Source organism: Rattus norvegicus, chromosome 8 (assembly GCF_021556685.1).
Source record: "Rattus norvegicus strain SHRSP/BbbUtx chromosome 8, alternate assembly SHRSP_T2T, whole genome shotgun sequence".
Lineage (NCBI taxonomy): Eukaryota > Metazoa > Chordata > Mammalia > Rodentia > Muridae > Rattus > Rattus norvegicus.
Window position 1 is genome coordinate 104143956 of NC_141541.1, and position 23551 is coordinate 104167506.

The 23551-nt window shown below is 43.6% G+C and overlaps 1 protein-coding gene across 6 annotated transcripts in view; it reads right to left on the reverse strand.

Annotated features, from left to right (window-relative positions):
• The window catches only part of Pls1 (plastin 1), a 110335-nt gene that overhangs the window by 34706 nt on the left and 52078 nt on the right, over window positions 1-23551 (reverse strand). For 4 of the 6 annotated variants that reach the window (NM_001433806.1, XM_087562289.1, NM_001108178.3 and 1 more), the window contains 3 exon segments: window positions 12-141; window positions 1488-1651; window positions 11120-11224. In NM_001433806.1, the coding sequence (NP_001420735.1) occupies window positions 12-141; window positions 1488-1651; window positions 11120-11189 (364 nt within the window). In that variant the 5' untranslated portion in view covers window positions 11190-11224. 6 annotated transcript variants of the gene reach the window in all.

A 23551-nucleotide genomic window follows, 5' to 3' on the forward strand; every position in this document is an offset into this window, starting at 1 on the left:
AGAGTGGATACCTGAATAAGAATGCTGGGTGCCCTCGCTGGAGATGGATGACGTCCCCCCAATAGCAGTGATCCCTTCCCTTTTGTTAATTATTTTCCGGAATGTCTTGCTGATGTCTTTGCTTTTTAACTCTTGCATCAGCTGCAATGGAACAGAAGTTAAAACTGAGACATCCTAGTGACACGAAGGATAGCCGATGTTTGCATTTATCTGAAGTAACACAGACGCGAGCATGAATCGGGTGCTCTGATCCTCAGCACTTGTACAAACAGACAACGCTGCCACCTTACCGATCACACAAAATAAACTAATGTTTGCAACCTGACAACTAGAAGACATTCCGGCTGAGCTGAAGCCACACACACAGAAAATATTATTATATAGCCAAAGTCTTAAACACTATAGCCCACGAAATCACTGCATAATAATGATATCAAAATACGCCAGTGAAGGCCAACTGCTGCCCGAACATCCCCAGGATAAATGGATACTCAAGTAAATAAGTCAACATTTGTAGGAAAATCTATAGACGTAACCAAAACTCCCTCTCCTAGCCCTTCCCGGAGCTCCACAGAGAGCAGCAAGGCTAATCCAATAATAATCTGTACATATATGAGCAGAGAGGATTCTTTTATGATGTAAGCAGATCGCCTCTTTCTACTTCAGTGAGCTCCTGGTAGTCAGGATAAAAGAAAAAACCCTACAGGGCCCCACAACACCTGATTCCTGCTTGCTTCTCCAGCTAGATGTCTCAGCCCTCAGCTGAACCCATACTAATCCTCTTTCTGATTGCTTGAGAGACCTAGCATCTCCCGAGCTACAGGGTCTCGGGGCACGCTGCCACTTCTAACTGCTTCCCACACTATTTGCCCGACCCCTCTTCCTCTTTAACTTCTTTCTCCAGAGGTCTTTCCCTTCACACCTTCACAGATGGAGGTGACTTCCCTGCGTCCCTGGGTCCTCCGTTCCCACTTCAAGCTCAGCTCCAACCATCCTAAACACTCATGGGGACTGGGCAGTTCTACCACAGTAGTCACCGTAGCTGGTGTTTCTATCCACTTGTGTGATTCTGCCTGGCCTGCCACGTGGAACTGGCCACAAAGGCAAGGACCCAGTCTCTCTCTGCTCATCACATGACTCCCAGTGCCCAGAGCTCAAGTATTTACTTAATAGATGAAGATTACAAAACTAGAAGGTTTACATCTTATTCATTATACTAATGATCAATCATACTCAACTTAAGTACAGTTATCCTAGGGCCTGAATGATTATGATGTGAGCTTGACTTCCAGTCCATAGTCTCCTTTGTTGTATGATCTGTGGAAATTACTTCCACAATAGTATCAACCTAGTCACCATCACTTTGAAAGCGGTGTTTTTGTCTGGCCTCGGCAACCAGGTCATATCAAACCTAATGAAGGCATTACTGAAATCCTACTTGCAACAAAACGATTGATAACCAGGAAAGTGTTCGATTGATTACTCACCGACACAAACTCCTCAAAACTGATTTTCCCATCTTTGTTGTTGTCAGCAACTACTAAAATTTTCTCCACAATCTCTCGCACCTTGTACCCAGGGAGAGGAAGACTCGCTTCCTTAAACAGGTCCTGAAGTTCATAGTCACTCACATATCCACTGTTGTCAATATCTGTAAAGATACAAGGCGCGCTGTCAAATGACGGAAAGGCAGAACTCTAAAAGCTTGTTTCATGAGTGGGAGGAGCCTTTACTCAGGCAGTTCTCAACCTGTGGGTACCAACCCCTTCGGGATTCAAATAACCCTTTCATAGGGGATACCCGAGACCATCAGAAAATACAGGTATTTACATTATGATTCATAACAGTAGCCAAGTTACAGTTATGAAGTAGAAACAAAATAATTTCCTGGTTGGGGGTCACAACACTATGAGGAAGTGTACTGAAGGGTCCCGGCATTAGGGTGGTGGAGAAACAGTGCTTAATTCTTACATCTGAACAATAAAGGATGTGTGGGCATTAGTTACTTCTCTGTGGCTATGAGAAACACCATAACCAAGACAACTTACAGAACAAGGAGCATATCTGGACTGACAGTTCTGGAGGGTTAAGAGCCCATCCAGGAGCAAGAGACCAAAGAGCTCAGCTACTGAACCACAAGCAGGAAGCAGAGAGTGAACTAAAAACGACCTGACTCATTAACCTCTCAAAGTCCACCCTAACGAATTCGGTCATCTAGCAAGCTCACACCTCCTAAACCTTCCCAAAGAGTGTTACCAACTGGGTACCAAGTATTCAAGTGCCAGAGACCATGGGAACATCTCTTTAAAATAATCGTACTGTACAATACATGTAATCAAAACACTCATGCTTAAATAGAGTTCATTTCATAGACTTAGAGCTCACATATGTATTTTAAGTGTACCATATGGATAGAGCTCTGACAGAAATCTATGTTTCAGAGAAATAAGCCTGGGGGAGTGTCAGATATATAAAAGAAAAGTATCAGCAAAGGTCAAGAGGGAATAACCACCCAGACTTTATGCTGATAAAATTTATTATAAAACAAGGGCTAAAAAGATGGCTCAGTGGTTAAGCACACTTGTTGTTCTTGCAGAGGACTGGGGTTCAATTCCCAGCACACACATGATAGCTCACAATTATCTCTAATTCCAGTTCTAGGAGACTCTAATGCATGGCTGGTGTTCTTGAAAGTCACAAAAAGGCATCTGGTGATTATACATACGTGCAGGCAAAACATTCACATACATAAAATAAATTAAGCAAATCTAAAATAATTTTTAGCCTGGCCATGGTGCATGTCTTTAGTCCCAGAACTCTGGAGGCAGAGGAAGGAGGATCTCTGCGAGGTTAAGGCCATCCTGGTCTACAGATCAAGTTCTAGGACAGCCAGGGCTACACAGAGAAACCTTGTCTTGAAAACCCAAATACATAAAAATGGCCATTTTACCAAAAGCAATCTACAGATTCAATGCAATCCCCATCAAAATACCAATCCAATTCTTCAAAGAGTTAGACAGAACAATTTGCAAATTCATCTGGAATAACAAAAAACCCAGGATAGCTAAAGCTATCCTCAACAATGAAAGGACTTCAGGGGGAATCACTATCCCTGAACTCAAGCAGTATTACAGAGCAATAGTGATAAAAACTGCATGGTATTGGTATAGAGACAGACAGATAGACCAATGGAATAGAATTGAAGACCCAGAAATGAACCCACACACATATGGTCACTTGATTTTTGACAAAGGAGCCAAAACCATCCAATGGAAAAAAGATAGCATTTTCAGCAAATGGTGCTGGTTCAACTGGAGGTCAACATGTAGAAGAATGCAGATCGATCCATGCTTATCACCCTGTACAAAGCTTAAGTCCAAGTGGATCAAGGACCTCCACATCAAACCAGACACACTCAAACTAATAGAAGAAAAACTAGGGAAGCATCTGGAACACATGGGCACTGGAAAAAATTTCCTGAACAAAACACCAATGGCTTACGCTCTAAGATCAAGAATTGACAAATGGGATCTCATAAAACTGCAAAGCTTCTGTAAGGCAAAGGACACTGTGGTTAGGACAAAACGGCAACCAACAGATTGGGAAAAGATCTTTACCAATCCTACAACAGATAGAGGCCTTATATCCAAAATATACAAAGAACTCAAGAAGTTAGACCACAGGGAAACAAATAACCCTATTAAAAAATGGGGCTCAGGGGCTGGAGAGATGGCTCAGCGGTTAAGAGCACCCGACTGCTCTTCCAGAGGTCATGAGTTCAATTCCCAGCAACCACATGGTGGCTCACAACCATCTGTAAAGAGATCCGATGCCCTCTTCTGGTGTATCTGAAGACAGCTACAGTGTACTTATATATAATAAATAAATAAATCTTTAAAAAAAAAATGGGGCTCAGAGCTAAACAAAGAATTCACAGCTGAGGAATGCCGAATGGCGGAGAAACACCTAAAGAAATGTTCAACATCTTTAGTCATAAGGGAAATGCAAATTAAAACAACCCTGAGATTTCACCTCACACCAGTGAGAATGGCTAAGATCAAAAACTCAGGGGACAACAGATGATGGCGAGGATGTGGAGAAAGAGGAACACTCCTCCATTGTTGGTGGGATTGCAAACTGGTACAACCATTCTGGAAATCAGTCTGGAGGATCCTCAGAAAATTGGACATTGAACTGCCTGAGGATCCAGCTATACCTCTCTTGGGCATATACCCAAAAGATGCCCCAACATATAAAAAAGACACGTGCTCCACTATGTTCATTGCAGCCTTATTTATAATAGCCAGAAGCTGGAAAGAACCCAGATGCCCTTCAACAGAGGAATGGATACAGAAAATGTGGTACATCTACACAATGGAATATTACTCAGCTATCAAAAACAACGACTTTATGAAATTCGTAGGCAAATGGCTGGAACTGGAAAATATCATCCTGAGTGAGCTAACCCAAACACAGAAAGACATACATGGTATGCACTCACTGATAAGTGGCTATTAGCCCAAATGCTTGAATTACCCTAAATGCCTAGAACAAATGAAACTCAAGACAGATGATCAAAATGTGAATGGTTCACTCCTTCTTTAAAAGGGGAACAAGAATACCCTTGGCAGGGAAGAGAGAGGCAAAGATTAAAACAGAGACTGAAGGAACACCCATTCAGAGTCTGCCCCACATGTGGCCCATGCATATACAGCCATCCAATTAGACAAGATGGATGAAGCAAAGAAGTGCAGACCGACAGGAGCCAGATGTAGATCGCTCCTGAGAGACACAGCCAGAATACAGCAAATACAGAGGCGAATACCAGCAGCAAACCACTGAACTAAGAATAGGACCCCCGTTGAAGGAATCAGAGAAAGAACTGGAAGAGCTTGAAGGGGCTCGAGACCCCATATGTACAACAATGCCAAGCAACCAGAGCTTCCAGGGACTAAGCCACTAACTAAAGACTATACATGGACTGACCCTGGACTCTGACCTCATAGGTAGCAATGAATATCCTAGTAAGAGCACCAGTGGAAGGGGAAGCCCTGGGTCCTGCTAAGACTGAACCCCCAGTGAACTAGACTGTTGGGGGGAGGGGGACAATGGGGGGAGGGTGGGGAGGGGAACACCGATAAGAAAGGGGAGGGGGGAGGGGGATGTTTGCCCGGAAACTGGGAAAGGGAATAACACTCGAAATGTATATAAGAAATACTCAAGTTAATAATAAAAAAAAAAAAAAAAAAAAAAAAAGGGGCTGGGGATTTAGCTCAGTGGTAGAGCGCTTACCTAGGAAGCGCAAGGCCCTGGGTTCGGTCCCCAGCTCCGAAAAAAAGAACCAAAAAAAAAAAAAAAAAAAGAAAGCACTTGGTGATTGAGGAAATCCCTAGATCCAGCCTCACCCAGCTCAGAGCTCCTGTGGGACATCCCATTGAATATGAAGAATAAATTGGCTGTTATTTAAAAAAAAAAATAAATGTTATCCTTATAGGAAAAAAAAAAAGAAAACCCAAATACACACACACACACACACACACACACACACACACACATATGTATTTCTCATACTGTTGTATATGTTTAATCATGTTTGATAACATTTTGGGATTAGGTGTAAAAGAATTTCACCCCTATATTTGGACTTTTGGAAATACACTTGTAAATGTTTTCACATTATTACTAAGATGGCCTTGGGCAGATGGCAGGGTTCCCTAGAGACTGGAGCAATTCTGGACTCAGAACAAAGGCAACACAAAACAATTCTGCTTAGCTGGCAACAGATCAAGTTGCCATCTTGAGTGTTGTGGTGACAGCATGGGGTCAGCTCCTAAGAATCCTGTGAGGGCTGATGTACACAGAGAACCTCATATGTGAAGCGCCATCCTCATGTCACCCTGACTAGATTTAGGATCGGGAACGCAGTGCCTCGCAGTGTTCCCTCAAAGGTTAACTGAGAAGGGAAGACCCCAGAAGCGGAGGTCCCAGCTGAATGGGAAAAGAATGCAAGCTGACCTCCAGCGCGTGCACATATCCGTTTACATTCCCCATTTCTTGTTTGATTTCCACTTCTTACACGTCTCTCCTCTGTAGCATTCTCTCCCCTCCCGTCTTGTTTTGTTTGTCTTCTGTTTTCCCCTTTCCCTTAACTCATTAATTTACTATTTTCACATTTAAGTAATGTATTAACTTCATTCAACGCTCTGCATTAGTTTTGCCATTTTCTATCTTGATTCTTACTGAGGCACTGGTGAGCTCGAACCGCATTTCTGCCCCTTATATTGATTGGTATAGCTTTTGTTGTTAGAGCACTTTGTTTTCTCTGGCTGATAATGGAATATCATCATGAACCCTCAGGAGTAGGGAGCTCAGTAAAAATATCCCCAAATAAAAAGGAGAAGAGATATTCAACCCAACAGATATGTCATAGCAACAAAGAAACAACAACAAAACAAGGTGAGGTAACATGGTGTCTCTAAAAGATCCTAACTCCCCAACTACCGAATTCAAAGATGCTGAAGTGGAGGTCATTGATGCTGAATGAAGATCTTCTAAGTTTACTAGTGAAGAGGATGGTCAGTGACCCCAAATAGGATTACAAACCAAGCAGGTGAAGGAAGAGAGGGAGGGAGGGAGGGAGAGAGAGGGAAAGACAGAAGGAAGGAAGGAGAGAAAAGGAAGGAGAAAGAAAGAAAGGAAAAAAGAAAAGAGGGAAGGAAATCAATTGAGAACACAAAGAAAAAACCCCAGCAACACTGAGGGCCAAGTCAGTAAGGCAGGAGTAAAGCACCGATATGTATAAAAAAGCAACAAGAAAAGGAAGTCAGTAAAATATTAAAGGATGGGAGGGCACTAAATGAACAGAAATTCTGGAAATTGAAAACTTTATGAACCAAAAAGAATACAGTGGAAAGCACCCATTGTCAACAGACTCAACCACTCAGAAGAAAGAACGCCAGGAATAGACAATGACGTCAATAAAGTACAACAGTCAAACATTAACAAATGCGAAGAGGGAGAGAGGATGATCATATGTTGAAGAACTCTGAGATAAGATCAAGAGAGTAAACTTAATAATCAACAGAGTGGAAGCTCAGATAAAAATTAAAGAATCTATCAACAAAATTGTAACTAGCAATTCCCACGTCTATAGAAAGAAATGGACCTCCAATCACAAGAGATATTGAGAACCCCCAAAGAAGCATGACGATAGAAAAATGTCTCCTTAATATATTTCAGCCAAGATGTTAAAAATAAAATATTAAAATCTGTAAGGAAAAATAGCAACTCACCTATATAAAAAAATACATCAGAATAACGAGATACTTTACTGTACCCCTAAAAGCCTGGAAGAATAAACTGTCATATTTCAATTCTGTAAAGCGAATCACTGCTGACTAAGCATGCTATCTCCAGCACAATTATCATCAAAAAAAACGACGCAGAAATAGGGACCTTTCAAGACAAGCGCGAACTAAGACAGCCATTGACCATCAAGACAGCAGTGCGGAAATACTTAAAGGGATACTGTGCGGAGAGAGAAAAGAGGAGCCAGGCCGTAATACACGCCTTTAATCCCGGGACTCAGAGGCAGGTAGATCCAAGTTTACAGCCAGACAGAGAGAGACAGAGAGACAGAGACAGAGAGAGAGACAGAGCCAGAGAAAGAGAGAGAGACAAAGAGACAGAGACAGAGAGAGAACAAGAGAGAAAGAGAATACAACTGGCAAACTATCAGACTTAAATAACCTTAAAAGGAAATGGTTTCAAACCCCAAAATATAAAGCAGTCTAGTTGACCAGGATTTTTTTTTTAAAGAAAAATCCAATCATTTGCTAGTTCCAAAAATCATAGCTCACTGGCAAAACACATCCATAGACTGACAAAAAAAATGGACGTCAACCCATTGAACACATTAGAAATCAAATAAAAGTTGGCAGCTACTTCAATATCTGGAAGATTTCAAACAAAAACAGTCAGAAAAGATAAAAAAAAATGTAGCTACAAATTAATAAAGGAAACCATCAAAATGATAAAATAATTATATAGAGACAGGTAAGAGACAGACAGACAGACACCCCGAGACCAAATACATAAACCTACCAAGGTAGCAAAGACCTCTGTAATGAAAACTTTGAAATAATCAAGAATGAGTCTGAAAACCTGAGATGGCAAAAGACCTCTCCTGCTTATGGGTGGCAGAATTAATACAAAGCTACTGAATTGCTAAGAAACAGTCTACATATTCAACATGACCTCTATCAAAATCCCAAGGACATTCTTCACAGACCCACAAAAGACCAACCTTAAAATTCATATGGAAACACAAAACACTCCATATCCAAATCAATCCTAAACAGGAGGAGCAGTGCTGGAGGCCTTGCAGAACCTTCCCTCAAACTACACTATGGAGCCATAGTAACCAAAAGGGGTACTGGTACAAAAGCCAGAAGACAGACGAATGAAATGGAATACAGGTCCCAGAAGTAAACTCAGACACTGACAGCTGCCCAGACGTTGAGCCCAGGCTGAAATCGCTAACAGAGACACAGGTAAAACACCTTGAGTCTGGCAAAGGGCTTGAATAAACATTTCTCTAGAGAAAGCATAGCAGTCACCGTGAGAAAGCTGTTCAACCTCTGTACTCGTATGGGAAATACAACACTACTGCTACCTGTAACCTGTAAGAACATGATGCTAGAAATGGCTTCTACATTGGCTACAGTGGCTGTTACAGAACAGACTGCAGCAGCAGAGCACACGGTGGGGAAGGTGAGGAGAAATGAGAACAACGGAACCATGTTAGTGGGGATAGAAAGCAGCACCTCCACATTGAAAAGGTGTCAGCCGTACCCCACAAATCAAATGTGGATGCAATGGGACCCCGTAAGTCCACATCTGCAGTACATCTGGGACTCCGGCAGTATTTGTGCACCTCTGTTCACAACAACGTGATTCGAAGCAACTAGGAACCTGGAAGGATACTGATGAAAGCACAGGCCAGCAAAACGCTGTTGTTGCGCACACAATAGAATACTATGCAGGCTTTAAAAGGGAAGGCGGTTGTCACCTATGCTACATGCTAAAGGCATCCTTCCATGCTAAGTGACAAGGTAGTCACAAAACCACAGTTACTGAATGACGGTATTTGTGCAAGGTCCCTACCAGAGAAAGATTCAGGCAGAAGGGGCAATGGTGGCTGCTGAGAGCAGCTGTGTAAACAGATGTGGAGTTGTAGTGTGGCAAGACGAAAGAGACTTGTGGGAAAGGATGGTGGTCCTGAGTAACATGAACAGACTTAATTCCACTCAACTGGACACTCAAAACGAGCGAAATGCTCTGGTGTGTTTTAACCTGGATTTAAAAAGTAAATGGCAGATTAACTGCCCACTTTCCCCAGTGACCTCAAAATACCTCCTCCAGTAAGGCTGCATGGGTGTGTTCTGCCCCTGGAAGAGTTATTTGTGCTTCCTGAGCTCAAGAATCCTCGTTTCTCTTGTAAAAAGTCAGCAAGTTCACGTTCTGTCACTGTTAGTGGCTCCCTCACAGAGCAAGCGATCTTGCTGTCAAAATTATTCCGTCAGTGGGCTGTCTGTTCAAAATACCATTAATTAAATATAGCAAGATTATGTTTCCGTGAGTCAGAAAGATCAAAGTTGGCACGCTCCACAAAGAAAATGGATTACTAACTCATTTTCCTGAGACCCAGGGGGGTCGCTTTCATTCCAGGGCGCCTGTACAGTGACTACAGCACCGAGCTGGCAGAACCACTCATTACCTAGTTCTGAGTGCCTAAAATGAGAGGGAACAGTTCAATAACCGCCCGATTCTTGGCTTAGAAAACATGCCAAGCACTGCAGACAGTCCTCTGAAACATTTACTGCTGATGGCTTTCTGCAAATCATGCCATACTCACGTGATGTTACAGTGACAAATGGGAACACTTCCACTCCCCTCTCCAGGCAGAAGAGGAAGGCCAGAGAGCTTTCTAAGTGCTTATTTACACACTGATGATTCGTGGACCACTTTTAAAAAACAAGACAAGCTATATTTTAAAAAACAATCACCACCACCACCACCACCACCACCACCATCACACTCTAAGGTTAGCCCTACAGGAGTTTTAGTCATTGCTCAGGAGGCTGGTGAGATGCCCAGGAGTGAGACCAGCCATGGTCATACCCTCCCTGCTCCACCATCTCTTGCTTTCCCAGCAGCACTTTATTACCCAAGAATTCTGCCGAGGAAAGGGAAAGAAAGATGGTGAGCTCCAGGCTTAGTGTCTGTTCGCTGAGCTCAGCTTTCAGAGTTCGCTTTCTACTGGCATACATTTACAAACGAAAGCAGAGAGAGGGAGGGAAGGAGGGAGGGAGGGAGGGAGGGAGGGAGGGAGGGAGGGGATGTTCATATTTTCCTTGTTTACCGAAGTTTTTAAATAGGAAAGTGTGAAACCTGTTTTAGAAGAGGAAGGTACAAAGTTGTGAGGCTGCTAATGTCAAATTGAAACATGGGATGATTTCAGAACATGAAGGGGATAAAGGGAGAAACAATCTTTGAAAACAATGGTAGGATTTTTTAAAAAAAAATATGGGGGTTGGGGATTTGGCTCAGTGGTAGAGCGCTTGCCTAGCAAGCTCAAGGTCCTGGGTTCGGTCCCCAGCTCCGAAAAAAAGAAAAAAAAATATGTATATGAGGGAAAAGGAGACATATACCTTTAAAAACAAAACTATATTTTTAAATGTTCTGTACTGAGTCAGAAAAGTACTTCTGTTGGTGACTAAGGCATGAGATAAGAGTTCAGTTGGTACACAAGGAAGCGCTCCTGTATTTTCTTTTCTGTAATGGGCATACCATGCAAAGTGCACTCAGTCACACTGTCACTCATTAACCTGGATTAGCCTCTGTGCGTAATGACCAAGAACTAAAGTCCGATTCACCTAGAAACGCAAGCTCGCCTTGTCTTTAGCTTATCTTTCAGAAAGAATTCAGTGAAGCCTAGGCAGAAACAGAAAGGGAATGCCCTGAGGAGAGCTGAGAGGCAGCAGGAGGTGAGGACGCTGCCCCAAGCCTGAAGTGTGGCAGCAAAGAGAACCAGGCACCAAGGCTCCCTCAGCCTTACCTATTTTATTAAACGCTTCCTGTAGCTCTTCGAGCTCCTCCCGAGAAATGGTGGTGGTACTGTTTTCCATCGTTAGACTGGAAAGGCTGCTTCAGGTCTTTATATCTAGAGAGAACATATTACGAAAAGAGTATTAGCTCCCACGTCGAGGTATTGGTAATGCATGTAAGGCACACAGGAAGTCTCTACAAGAAGTCGCCCAGAAGGTCCTGCTGACAAGGAGCAAACAGTAGGTCACCTGGTGACACATCCAGATCAAGTCAGGAAACAATAACAGACTCAGCGTGGGGCGGGGTGGGGGCAGAGGCTTGGTTTCCACACCCTGTGCTTCTATAAGACACGAGCTTCTCAACAGAATGTATGCATTTCATCTATATTTGAGCTGACTCAGTTTAGGGGAGGCATAGCATTTGGATGTACAAAGGACAAAGAAAGTAAACTTAATGGCGTGCACAATAGCCACAAAAGGGGTTAGCATCTGCTCATGCAGAGATGAATTTATGGCTGAAATGTTCACCTTCGAAATCATCCAACCATAGCCCCATTCTTCCCTCTTCCCTGTGAAAGGTCACTCCAGACTAGTAGAGCCCTTCTCAGAACAGGGAAGGCACACTAAAATGGGGGCGGGGGAGGGGGCATTAAACACTTAGGCTAAAAAAAAAAAGAAAGAAAGAAAGAAAAAGGGGTTGGGGATTTAGTTCAGCGGTAGAGCGCTTGCCTAGCGAGCGCAAGGCCCTGGGTTCGGTCCCCAGCCCCGGAAAAAAAACAAAACAAAAAAAAAAAAAAAAAAAAAACTTAGGCTATAAGAAAGTAAGAAGTGGGCGGAACAGTGTAGGCTCGATTCTCAGCCCCCACATCGAGTGGCTCACATCTGCCTGTAACTTCAGTTCCAGGGGATCTAACGCCCCCTTCTGGCCACTGCAAGTACTGCACACATACGGTTCACATACAAACGAGCAGGGGCGCACATAGAAATAAAAATGAAAAAGTGTTGTGGCCTGTATAAAATACACACAGAAATTTGAAACCACTCTCATCTTACACTCCAGAGATACTACCTAACGTCCTTCTATTTTCTCAGATCCACTTTCTAAACAGAGGTACCTCTGGGGGAGGGTGGTTTAAATGTGCTCATATTTAGTACTAATGCATTATTAGCATGCTTTCGTGTTATTTATCAAGAAAACATTTAATGGCCACATATCTCATAATTTACCTGGTGAATTCTTCACTGCACAGTATTTACGTGGTTTCCAGTTCTTACAGACAATGCCTTACTGCGTAGTCCAGGTTAGCCTGGAAGTCAAGATAATCCTGCTTCCTCCTCCTAACTGTTCAGATTATGGGCATACACTACCACACCCAGCTCAACTCCTCTTCTTAGACGACTTAGTGACTTTTTTTATATTTAGCACAGAAGATGAATACAAATTATATTGTTATATATACCTAGTTATACAAGACAGTTAATATATACCACAGAATGTAAGTAGATATTTGTGTCCTAGAAGAGAATAAGGACAGAGGCTAGACCCATTTTCAAATGCTTTTATACTTACATATAATTTCATTTATATGCGCTTCAACCTCTTTGAATTATCACAAAATCATAGCGATTATCAAAATCATCTATTCACTTAAACTTATCATGGCAATTTAGTATGTCAAGCCGTAAGAAACATTCAAAGAGTGATAGGCTCTGAGCACAGAGCCTGCCTCAGCCTCTCATGTACCAAAACTGGACTGATCCGCATATCGACTTCTAATAATCTTGATGTTCTCTCAAAACGATGGACTTCTACATTTTACATTTCTTCTAGGGCATTTTTCTAGTCCTAATTTAAATTAAATGGGGTTTTAAATATTATACTGCCCACTATTTAACCTTACACTTTTTTTTTAACAAGCCCAAGAATGGCTTTAGATTTATCAGTAGAAAAGACAATGGTCCAACTGAGTCAGCCTACTGACTCAGAGGCGTTCCTTACATCCCACCTTTAAGCATTCATTTTATTAAGTTCTCGGTTTAGAAGCCTTTCTACAGTATACTTTTTTGAGACAGTGTTTCACTGTGCATCCCCAGCCATCCCAGATAATTCCCTATGTAGACCAGGCCTTGAACTCAGAGCTCCATCTGCTTCTGTCTCCTGAGTGCCAGGATTAAGGTGTATGCCACCGTGCCTGACAGTTACAACTCTTTACAGGTGCGTTTATTTTGTGTTGAAAGAAAGTAGTTAGCAAGATATCTTGCATAACTTCCTGGTTTCTCAAACTACTATTCCAGTGGTGAATCAATACAGTCCTGGTCATCCCGCATGCCTTATTCAAAATGATCTCTCCCACTTGCCCAGAGTTTTAAAGGCTGAAAATTAACTGTGCTGATGACTTTGCATTGGGAATGGTAGACATAAAGCTGGGGTTCGATGCTTAGCCATACCTATTTGATTTTATGTAATTTGTTAATTACCTATAATAATTTTATATGCCCACAATCAAGCATGTAATGTATTAGAAATCATTTTACCCATAGGCAATTCTTATTTTTTTGCCTTTATATCTAATAAGTATAAAAGATATTGCCTTATGTCTTTCAGTATTTCAATGAGACAAACAGAAATAGAGAATGATCTTCAAAATATACATTTGAAGTGTTAAGCTAAGACAGAGTCTTCTTGTATAGGTCAGGATGATCTCAAATTCAAAAATTTTTCTGAAAAAAATAATTTCTTCTGACTCTGCCCTGGGATTACAGTTGTGCATGTCTACAACCAGAAGAAGCTTCGATCTTTTGTATGTGCCTGAATGCACATTTATTCATGTATGTATAGGTTTGTGTATTATTGTGTGTATAATTATGTGTGCCTTTGCACGTGGAGGCCAGCGGTCAATACGATGTGACTTTCTCAGTCCCTCTCCATGTTACTTCTGAGACAAGGTCTCTTCCTGAACCTGGATCTCAGTCATCCAGCTACCCTGATGAGGGCAATACCCAGGGACCCAGCTGTCTCTGACCCTCAGTGTTAGGATCACAGATGCTCATCCCTAGACCCAGCTTTTTATGTGGCTGCTGGAATCAGAACTCAGGTCCATATACTGCATGGAAAGCACTTTACCATCGAGGCCATCTCCAGGGCCAGAGATAGGCAAATTAGTGATGTGCTCCTGCGGTGAGAAAGGAGGCTGAGACAAAGAGATCTTGCTAGAAACTCTTGATCTGGTTACCCAGAGTACACTGAACAACAGAAACAAGAGTCCCTGCTTCAACAAGACAGAAGGCAAGAACCTCAACTCTCAAAAGTCATCTTCTGCCTCCATATGCACACCACCTCACGTGTGCACTGTCATACACATACACACACACACACACACACACACACACACACACACACACACAAACAAACAACAGTTAATGGAAAAGGGAAGCCATGAATTTGAAGGAGATCAAGGAGGCATATATGGTAGACGTCGCCAGGAAGAAAAGGAAGAGAGAAATGATATAATTATAGTCTCAAAAATAAAAGAATTATTTTTTTTAATTTACAAGGTCTTAGAACTGCACGGTAAACACTGACAGTAAGCTATCAGAAAGCAAGCTAGTCTTCAGGGCAATTAGCCTGGTTTTTCCAGAACCCAGTAAAAGTGTAGGGATTTGGATTAAAAGAGACCTGAGGTGCACGGCCACATGTGAATGTGCTCCAAAGAGGATCCGGTTTGGACAAGGCAGCTGTTAACATTTTGGGAAGTAATTGCAGGTTTGACTATGGAATGCCAACTAATGTTCGATACTTTAATCCCCCGTGCTGTTACTTTTGTGACCTGTTTTTACAGAGGTGCATGCGAGAGGTAAGCTCTGGAAGCCTATGCCTCTCTTCAAGATGACTCCTCCTCCACCTCATCTTCTCTTTAAAAGATCATTTATTTTATGCATTTTATGTACAAGAGCGCTCATGTGGGTGATGGGAATTGAACTCAGGACCTCTGGAGGAGCAGCCAGTGCTCTGAACCACTGAGCCATCTCTCCAGCCCTCTTCAAGACACTTCAATGACATTATGAAACTAATTTCCTAACTCACTACTGTTACCAATTAATGCTCATTAAATGTCAGCACAACAATAATCAAAGGAAAAAGAAAAGACAGGAGTGCTTCTCGAGAGGAAATGCAGATAGCTGCACAGTGGGAAAGGAGCTGTCTTTTCATTCTACACATTCTGTATCCTTTTAGACCACAAACCTACTAGCTCCTCTACGTAACTGAAAAAGGGCAAAGGCAGCTTCGGGAAAACAGTGCATCTAATGCATGAACACGAGAAGTCTGGATCCATGTTTCAAATACTGATGATGACAAGATTATATATAAACCTATTACCTGTGTATGAGCATTTTAAAAGGACACTGGCATTTCTTATGACGCAAAATACTATAATTAAAATACTAAATGTATACACTGTGACATCCACGTCTTCACTGCCCTGTGTGTACTCTCATCTCAGCCACACCACTCTATGACGTAGTCCCTGCCTCCATTCTGATACCACAGCAAGGATTCTGAAGACAAAGGAAATCACGTCACTTGCAGGAAAACTAATGGAGCCAGAAATTATTATAGCAAGTGAAATAAGCGAGACCTGGGGGAAAAAAGCCATGTTTTCTCTCATAAGCAAATCTTAGATTCTCATTTTTAAATATACATATATACATTTTTATATATACACATTTATATGCGTGTGTATATATACATATACATATATATATATATACACAGATAGATAGATAGATAGATAGATAGATAGATAGATAGATAGCTATGAAAGTAGAAAAGAGATCCTAAGAGGCAAAAAGAGAATTATTAAGGCAGGTCAGGAGGGGAACCGAGTATGTGTGATGTGAAATCGGAATGGGGCTGGTAAGGAAGGAGGGGATGGCACAAGAGTGGAGGAGGAAAAGACAACAGGCCGTGAGGTAAGAGTGTGAAAACGTCACAATGAAACCCACCCATTTGTTAGCTAACTTGAAAATGAAATATATTTTCAAAACAAGAATCAGATGTGAAGTTGCAAGAAATTAAAAAAAGAAAGAAAGAAAGAAAGAAATCTTTAGAACAAAGCTAAAAGAGAAAAGACCAAAGGCGTGATCGAGGTGACGCAGTCTTCGTCCCTCCGCAGCAGAGCCTACTCTGAACCATTCCTGCCTCTAGGCCCGCGCGCACGCTGCTAACGTAACTGGATAGCAACCACATAAACGTACAGGTACACGATAACTGCACAGTAGTCTGCCTTATACATTCCATTCTTGTGAAATGAGAACTTGCAGCTTAAAAGAAGTCAGCCTATGTAAAGTATGGGGGAACCCTAGATGCATCAACTCATGTTTATCAAGCAGACATAGCCTGTCTTATATGAACTGTTCTTGACCACACCATTACTCTGATTCACTTCACAACCTTAGAAATGAGGAACTCGTTCTGAATCGGTGCCTGGAGTCTAGCACTGAAGTACACACTTGTGAGTGAACATCTGAGACAGTTGCGGAAGAGACACCAGGCTCCCCATGAGGCCTACGGTGGGCGGGCCGTGCTGAATTCTCTATATACAGTCCCATGGCTTTGACTCGCCCCTTGAATGTCTCCAATATTTTCAATGCTACATTCCTCTCACACTTTTTTTTTTAATACCTATGGTTTAAGCTGGACATTCATTTACCAGTGAAAGCCTCCATCCGCCTCTAATCTTTAAGTGCTTCCTGGTCCAACCAAATATATATTTGAAAGATGAAAGAAACATTTGGAAAAAGAAAAAAAATCAGTTGAAATTTAATCTAATCTTTATACTCCCTCAAATATTCAACTTCCTCGAGTCTCTTAAAGCTTTGCCAAAGCAGCTGATATGATCGGCAAGATCTAACAGGCTTCGCTGAACAGTCTGAGGGGAAAGGGTGTTGGAAATAGCCCCAAATTGCCCTGAAACCAAGAAAAAAACGTGTGCCTTCTACCAACCCTAGAGCTCCAACCGTCAGAGGCCGACACTGCTTCCTCTGATGCGTGGTCACTCCCTGAGTTCCTAGATCCTTTATCTTCCCTCCTCCTGCCTCCTCAGATTCAGAGTTCTCAACGTGTCCTCTGACTCAGCTTGGATAGACGTCCCCTCATCCACTCTCCAAAAGTCCCCATTCCCTGACTCCTCCACCCACAGGAACCTACAGCACAATGGCAAATATTTACAAAGAGCTTCCAACCGCCCTGGAATTAGACACACATTAATCTACTGACAGAACAGGCAGGATCCCTGACACGTGAGTTTGAGGCCCACAGAGACGGCCCATCCTGCACTGAGAAGGTAAAGGCCCCACTCACTTCCTGTTTGCTCTCTTCTCCCTGGTGTGGATGCGCTGTGACCAGCCACCTCCTGCTCTGTCACCATGACTCCCTCCTCTGAAGAACTGTACCTCCTACACTGTAGCCCAGAACACAGCCTTCCTTCCTTACCTTGTTTTGTCAGCCATTTGGTGACAGCAACAAGAGAAGCAGCTAAGACAGTTACACTCCTGTTTGACCAGTAGAGAGTTAGCAGATATTTAGTAGCTCATTAGATGAATCTCGAGATGCATGTGGGAGAGGGAAACTGCTAAGGGATGCATACAGCATGCCGCTCACTGTAAGTCATACAAACGCAATACTGTCTAGGCTGCTTAGGATACCGTGTGCATGTAAGAGAGCTTAGAATGTGAGAGCTACCAACAAGTTCCGAAGAGTAGCTGTCAGGGCCGGAGGCTGGGGTCAAGGCATGGGGTAAGCCTGGTTGGATCTTTTTACAAAGGTATGTTTCCAGGGATTACGACAGCAAGTTTAATGTGTGTTCAGTGTGGGACGTTAGGGGCTGGTACATAGACATAGTTACACTGTGCGCCTGTATTTTTCCAGACCTTAAAAAAAAATAATTCATAACATTAAAAAAATTCTTATACAGAAAAAGAGATACTTCTTAAACCAAAGTCATGAACTACTAGTTAAAGAAATGGGTCAGGGGCTGGGCAGATGGCTCGATTAGTAAAGTCCTTGAGGAGCTGAGTTCAGTTTCCAGAACTAATGGCAGAAGGAGAGAACCAACTCTTCAGAATTGCCCTTTGACCTTATTTTCACATAAGGTGCACACGCATGCGCGCGCGGACACATACACACATGCACGCACACACACACACACACTCATCAACTGATTAAAAAGAAGTCGGATGGCACATGAAGAATTACACTCGATGTTGTCCTCGGTCCTCCACATGTGCACACACACGGGCACCAACACACAACCAAATATGCACACACACCAAGAAAGAAATAGGCTGCAGTCCAGCAGAGTGGTGTGGGGGGAGACTCAGTGCTCATGAGGCTCTGAGTTCTAGTCCTACAGGGAAAGGAAATGGGGGGGGGAACGGATGGGAGCGGGGGAGCAGTCAAACGCTAAAATAATCAACAAAATATAAAGATGGCCTCTCGGCCATCTCTTTTTGAACAGGGGACATTTCCCAGACTTTAAAAACTGCACGTACTTCAAATCTTCAGCAGAATTTACCGAAATATTACAGTTCACTTAGCCCTCTGGTGCCTTAAGGTCCGGGAAGTACGTAAGATCAGTCAGAAATCCAGGGTCCCTTCTGACCTTGGAAAGAATAAACCTAGGAAGAGGTTTACCTAGGTTGTGTATTCAGGGTCTGGTTTGGGGTTGGCAAGACAAGGCATAGTGGGAGAGGCGGGCGAAAGAATGAGATAACCCTGAAGGGAAGGAAGAAACATTAGTAGGTGCTAGCCAAGAACAGCTAACTCCACCAAAAGCCTGCAGGCTATGCCAAAGAGCACGTTCCACAGCGCCGCCTGCAGGCTATGCCAAGGAGCGCGGTACCCAGCACGGCTGAGGACTGACTTGTGAAGGCAGCAGAGCTTCCCCTGAGACTCTTGTTCTGTCAGAGACCCCAGGACAAAGGAGACTGAAGGCAGATCTGACAGCAATGGTGAAGTGAGAAGAGAAAGCTGCCCTAAGGATGTTAAGAACCACGGGTGTTCAGCTCTTCCCGGTGTCTATGGAAAAGACGGTGAGAAAAGTCTAGACTCGAGTCCACAGATGCTCAGTATTCCTGGTCCGAGCAGTTCTGCTGGCACTGTGCGCCCTCCTCTGCTTCTCCTATCTCCCGCCGCAGCCCTTCCCTTTTCCTGCTATTTCCTATTTTCAGCTTCCCATTACAAACTTGAAAGATCTCCATGTCACCAGAAGCCACCACCGTGTATGAGAACCACAAGCAGCTAAGAGATGAAATGCAACTGACGAGTGTCCTTCCTGGTGTAAGGCAAACCTGGAGAGTGTTCCTACTGAGCCACACTTCATAGCAGGTCTCCCCACAATCACAGTCTCCTTAACTTGCTACTTTTAATCTGATTTTTCTGGGGTTAACTGGAATGTCTACTAACTCTTGAACAGAAGTAGGAATTGGGATATTGTCTACTTGGTTAAATACGAGTTTCCTGTGCTACACAGCAGCACAACTGTCTCTTGGGCCAAGAAAGCGGGTATTTAATAGGCTCAAGATGTCCCTCCCTACTGGAAAATATCATCCTGAGTGAGCTAACCCAATCACAGAAAGACATACATGGTATGCACTCATTGATAAGTGGCTATTAGCCCAAATGCTTGAATTACCCTAGATGCCTAGAACAAATGAAACTCAAGACGGATGATCAAAATGTGAATGCTTCACTCCTTCTTTAAAAGGGGAACAAGAATACCCTTGGCAGGGAATAGAGAGGCAAAGATTAAAACAGAGACTGAAGGAACACCCATTCAGAGCCTGCCCCACATGTGGTCCATACATATACAGCCACCCAATTAGACAAGATGGATGAAGCAAAGAAGTGCAGGCCGACAGGAGCCGGATGTAGATCGCTCCTGAGAGACACAGCCAGAATACAGCAAATACAGAGGCGAATGCCAGCAGCAAACCACTGAACTGAGAATAGGACCCCCGTTGAAGGAATCAGAGAAAGAACTGGAAGAGCTTGAAGGGGCTCGAGACCCCATATGTACAACAATGCCAAGCAACCAGAGCTTCCAGGGACTAAGCCACTACCTAAAGACTATACATGGACTGACCCTGGACTCTGACCTCATAGGTAGCAATGAATATCCTAGTAAGAGCACCAGTGGAAGGGGAAGTCCTGGGTCCTGCTAAGACTGAACCCCCAGTGAACTAGATTGTTGGGGGGAGGGCGGCAATGGGGGGAGGGTTGGGAGGGGAACACCCATAAGGAAGGGGAGGGGGAGGGGGATGTTTGCCCGGATACCGGGAAAGGGAATAACACTCGAAATGTATATAAGAAATACTCAAGTTAATAAAAAAAAAAAAGATGTCCCTCCCTGAGAACCCTCCAGCTCTGAAAGAACTGAGGTTGCCTTTTTCTTTTGTTCTATAAGCAGCAGCTATAGAAACTCTTCTTTGAAAGGCAATTTTACTGTCAATAGCCTGGATTTGTCGAGTCTCAAACTATTTAAAAAAATTAATTTGCTTGTTTGAGAACTGCCTCCGTGCATGGATTAACACTAGAGACCTTGAGAACAGCACTCGGGAACCAACCACTGTGAGGAGTGGGGCTCATGTGCCGCTCGGGTGAGTGACGCCTCGTTCAGACTGACTGACACAGACATGTCCTAAATGGAAGCCTGGCAATCTTCTGCAAAACAAATCAACAAAAAATAATGTCGAGTTCGCTTCACAGCAGGCCTTTTCCTCTCCTGTCTTTATACTGCCCCCCACTACCACCATTAATGCCTGCACCCTCCCTGCATGTAATGATCTTCCTTTTTTTTTAAAGATTTATTTATTTATCATATGTATGTGAGTACACTGTAGCTGTCTTCAGACACACCAGAACAGGGCATTTGGTCCCATCACAGATGGTTGTGAGCCACCATGTGGTTGCTGGGAATTGAACTCAGGACCTCTGGAAGAGCAGCCAGTGCTCTTAACCACTGAGTCATCTCTCCAGCCCCTTCCCTTTGTTCTTTTATGTTCACCTCACCTTCCTAACCTCACTGCTTGCTCTGTAGAGTGAACCAGCCTTACTTGTCTCCCAGTAGCTGGAATGGAATGCCCTGTACACTTTGGGAACCCTTTAGTAAGGTTCGTCAACAGCCTCCTTCACGATAGCCCCTTTCTACTTTCTTATCTTTTTTCATTTTAATCTAGATTTCACAAGAGAGAAATTGTCTTTTGTTGTTGTTTTTCTGAATTTGGCTTGTTTAGTTTAATGGGATAACAATTTGCAGTTCCATATATTTTCCTACAAATGGTAGAGTTTTCCTTTTCATTGCTGCTGGGGGGGGGGAAACAAGGAAGAATTTTCTATGACCTCCAGGACTGTTGGCTTCACCTGTGCCCCCTCACCTACTGATGATGAAAACTATTAACCTATCTGCTTACACCAAGCTGTTGATTGTAATAAAACAAGACAGAGGGACGAAAAAGAGCAAAAGCTTATTGTGCCAAAATTTTGCAAAACCTGAAATGATTGTACTGGGAAGGTATGGGTGAGGGTGCCTCTCAAGGGAAGGCTGAACAAACCGGGCCCAGAGGGCAAGGCCTGATCAGCTTCCAGGACTCTGTGAAGGGACTGTGCGGCGGGGCTGTGGCACGTTCCTCAATGCCCACCATCGGCACATGCGCACTACAGTATGATTCCATGGATGCGAGGCCCTAGGCCACAGGCCCCACTCCCACAGCCAAGGGATGGCAAGGAGATAAGACCTGCAGTGCCAGAGGTCTCTGCCCAGGTTCATTTGCCTTCTACGCAATCCTTCGGCTTGCAGCAAGCATCAGCATTTTAAATTTGACTCATGCACGTACAGGCACGCCACCCTAAAAGTGCTGCTATAGGTGCTTAGGACCGCCACGAACGTTTTTTTTTTGTTTTTTTGTTTTTTTGTTTTTTTTTTTTTTTTTTTTTACTCTTTAAACAACAAACACCCATGAGGGCTCATCACAAGCCAAGCCCTTTCCTGGGGACTACACATATAATGTGTCTCACAGCAACTCTATTTGATTGGCACATTCCAATCCCGACTTCGAAGCTAAGGAAACTGAGGCCAAAGTATATATATTAAGTAGAAAAGCTGGACTCTACACCAAAGAGGGTGACAAGTCCAACCCAATTACTCATTATCTTCATTTTTAGATTTATTTATGTAATTTTTAAAGGTATGAGTGCTCCGTCTGCATGTACACCGGCCTGCCAGAAGGGAGCACTAGATCCCTTTATAGATGGTCATGAGCCACCCACCATGTGGGTGCTGGGAATTGAACTCAGGGCCTCTGAAAGAACAGCAGTGTTTTTAATCGCTGAGCCATCTCACCAGCCCTGTCTTACTACCTTCTTCTTTAATTAATTAGTTAACTAATTTACATCCAATCTCACCTTGCCCTTCCTCCAATCCTCCCTGTCCTTCCCTCTCACCCACCCTTCCTCCCCCTCCTTTCTCCTCAGAAAAGAGCAGGCCTCCCATGGACACCAACTTTGGCATACCAGGTTGCAGTAAGACTAGGTGAACTGTCTCCCATTGTGTCTTGACAAGACAGTCCAGTTAGGGGGAAGGGCCCAAAGGCAGGCCACCGAGTCCGAGAGAGCCCCTTCCTGCTATTAGGAGTCCACCTGCAGACTGAGCTGCAAAACTGTTACATACGTCTGTCCCACGCATGCTCTCTGGTAGGCAGTTCAGTGTCTGTGGGCCCCTGTGGGCCCAGGTTAGCTGACTCTGTAGGTTTTCTTGTAGTCCTTGACTTCTGTCTCCTTCCATTCTTTCTCCCTCTCTTCCTCTCCCACATGATTCCCCAAGCTCTACCTAACGTCTGGCTGTGGGTCTCTGCATCAGCTTCCAGCAGTTGCTGGGTGAAGCCTTTCTGACGACAGTCATGCTAGGCTCCTGTCTGCAAGTATAGCTGAGTATCATTAATCGTGTCAGGTAGGCTCCCTCTCATGGCAGGGGTCTCAAGCTGGGCCAGGCTTTGGTTGGCCTTTCCCTCACTCTGTCCTCCATCTTTAGCCCTGTACACCTTGTAGGCCTGACAAACTGTAGTTGGTTTTGTGGCTGGGCTGGTGAACACTCCCTCCATTGGAAGTCTCGCCTGGTTACTGGAATGGCTGGTTCAGGCTCCATATCCCCCATTGCCAGGACTCTTAGCTACAGTCCCCCTCATAGATTCCTGAGAGTTTCCATTGTCCTAGCTTTCTAGCTCATCCCAGAGATGCCCCCCTCAGCTGATTCCAGTTCTCTCTCCCAGTACTCTCTCCCTCCGTCTTCCCCCCACTAGATCCCCCTGCTCCCCTCACACCACCCCCTGGACTCCATTTCCCAGCCACAGCTCCACTTACTACCTTCTTAACCGAGGTCACTCGCTAA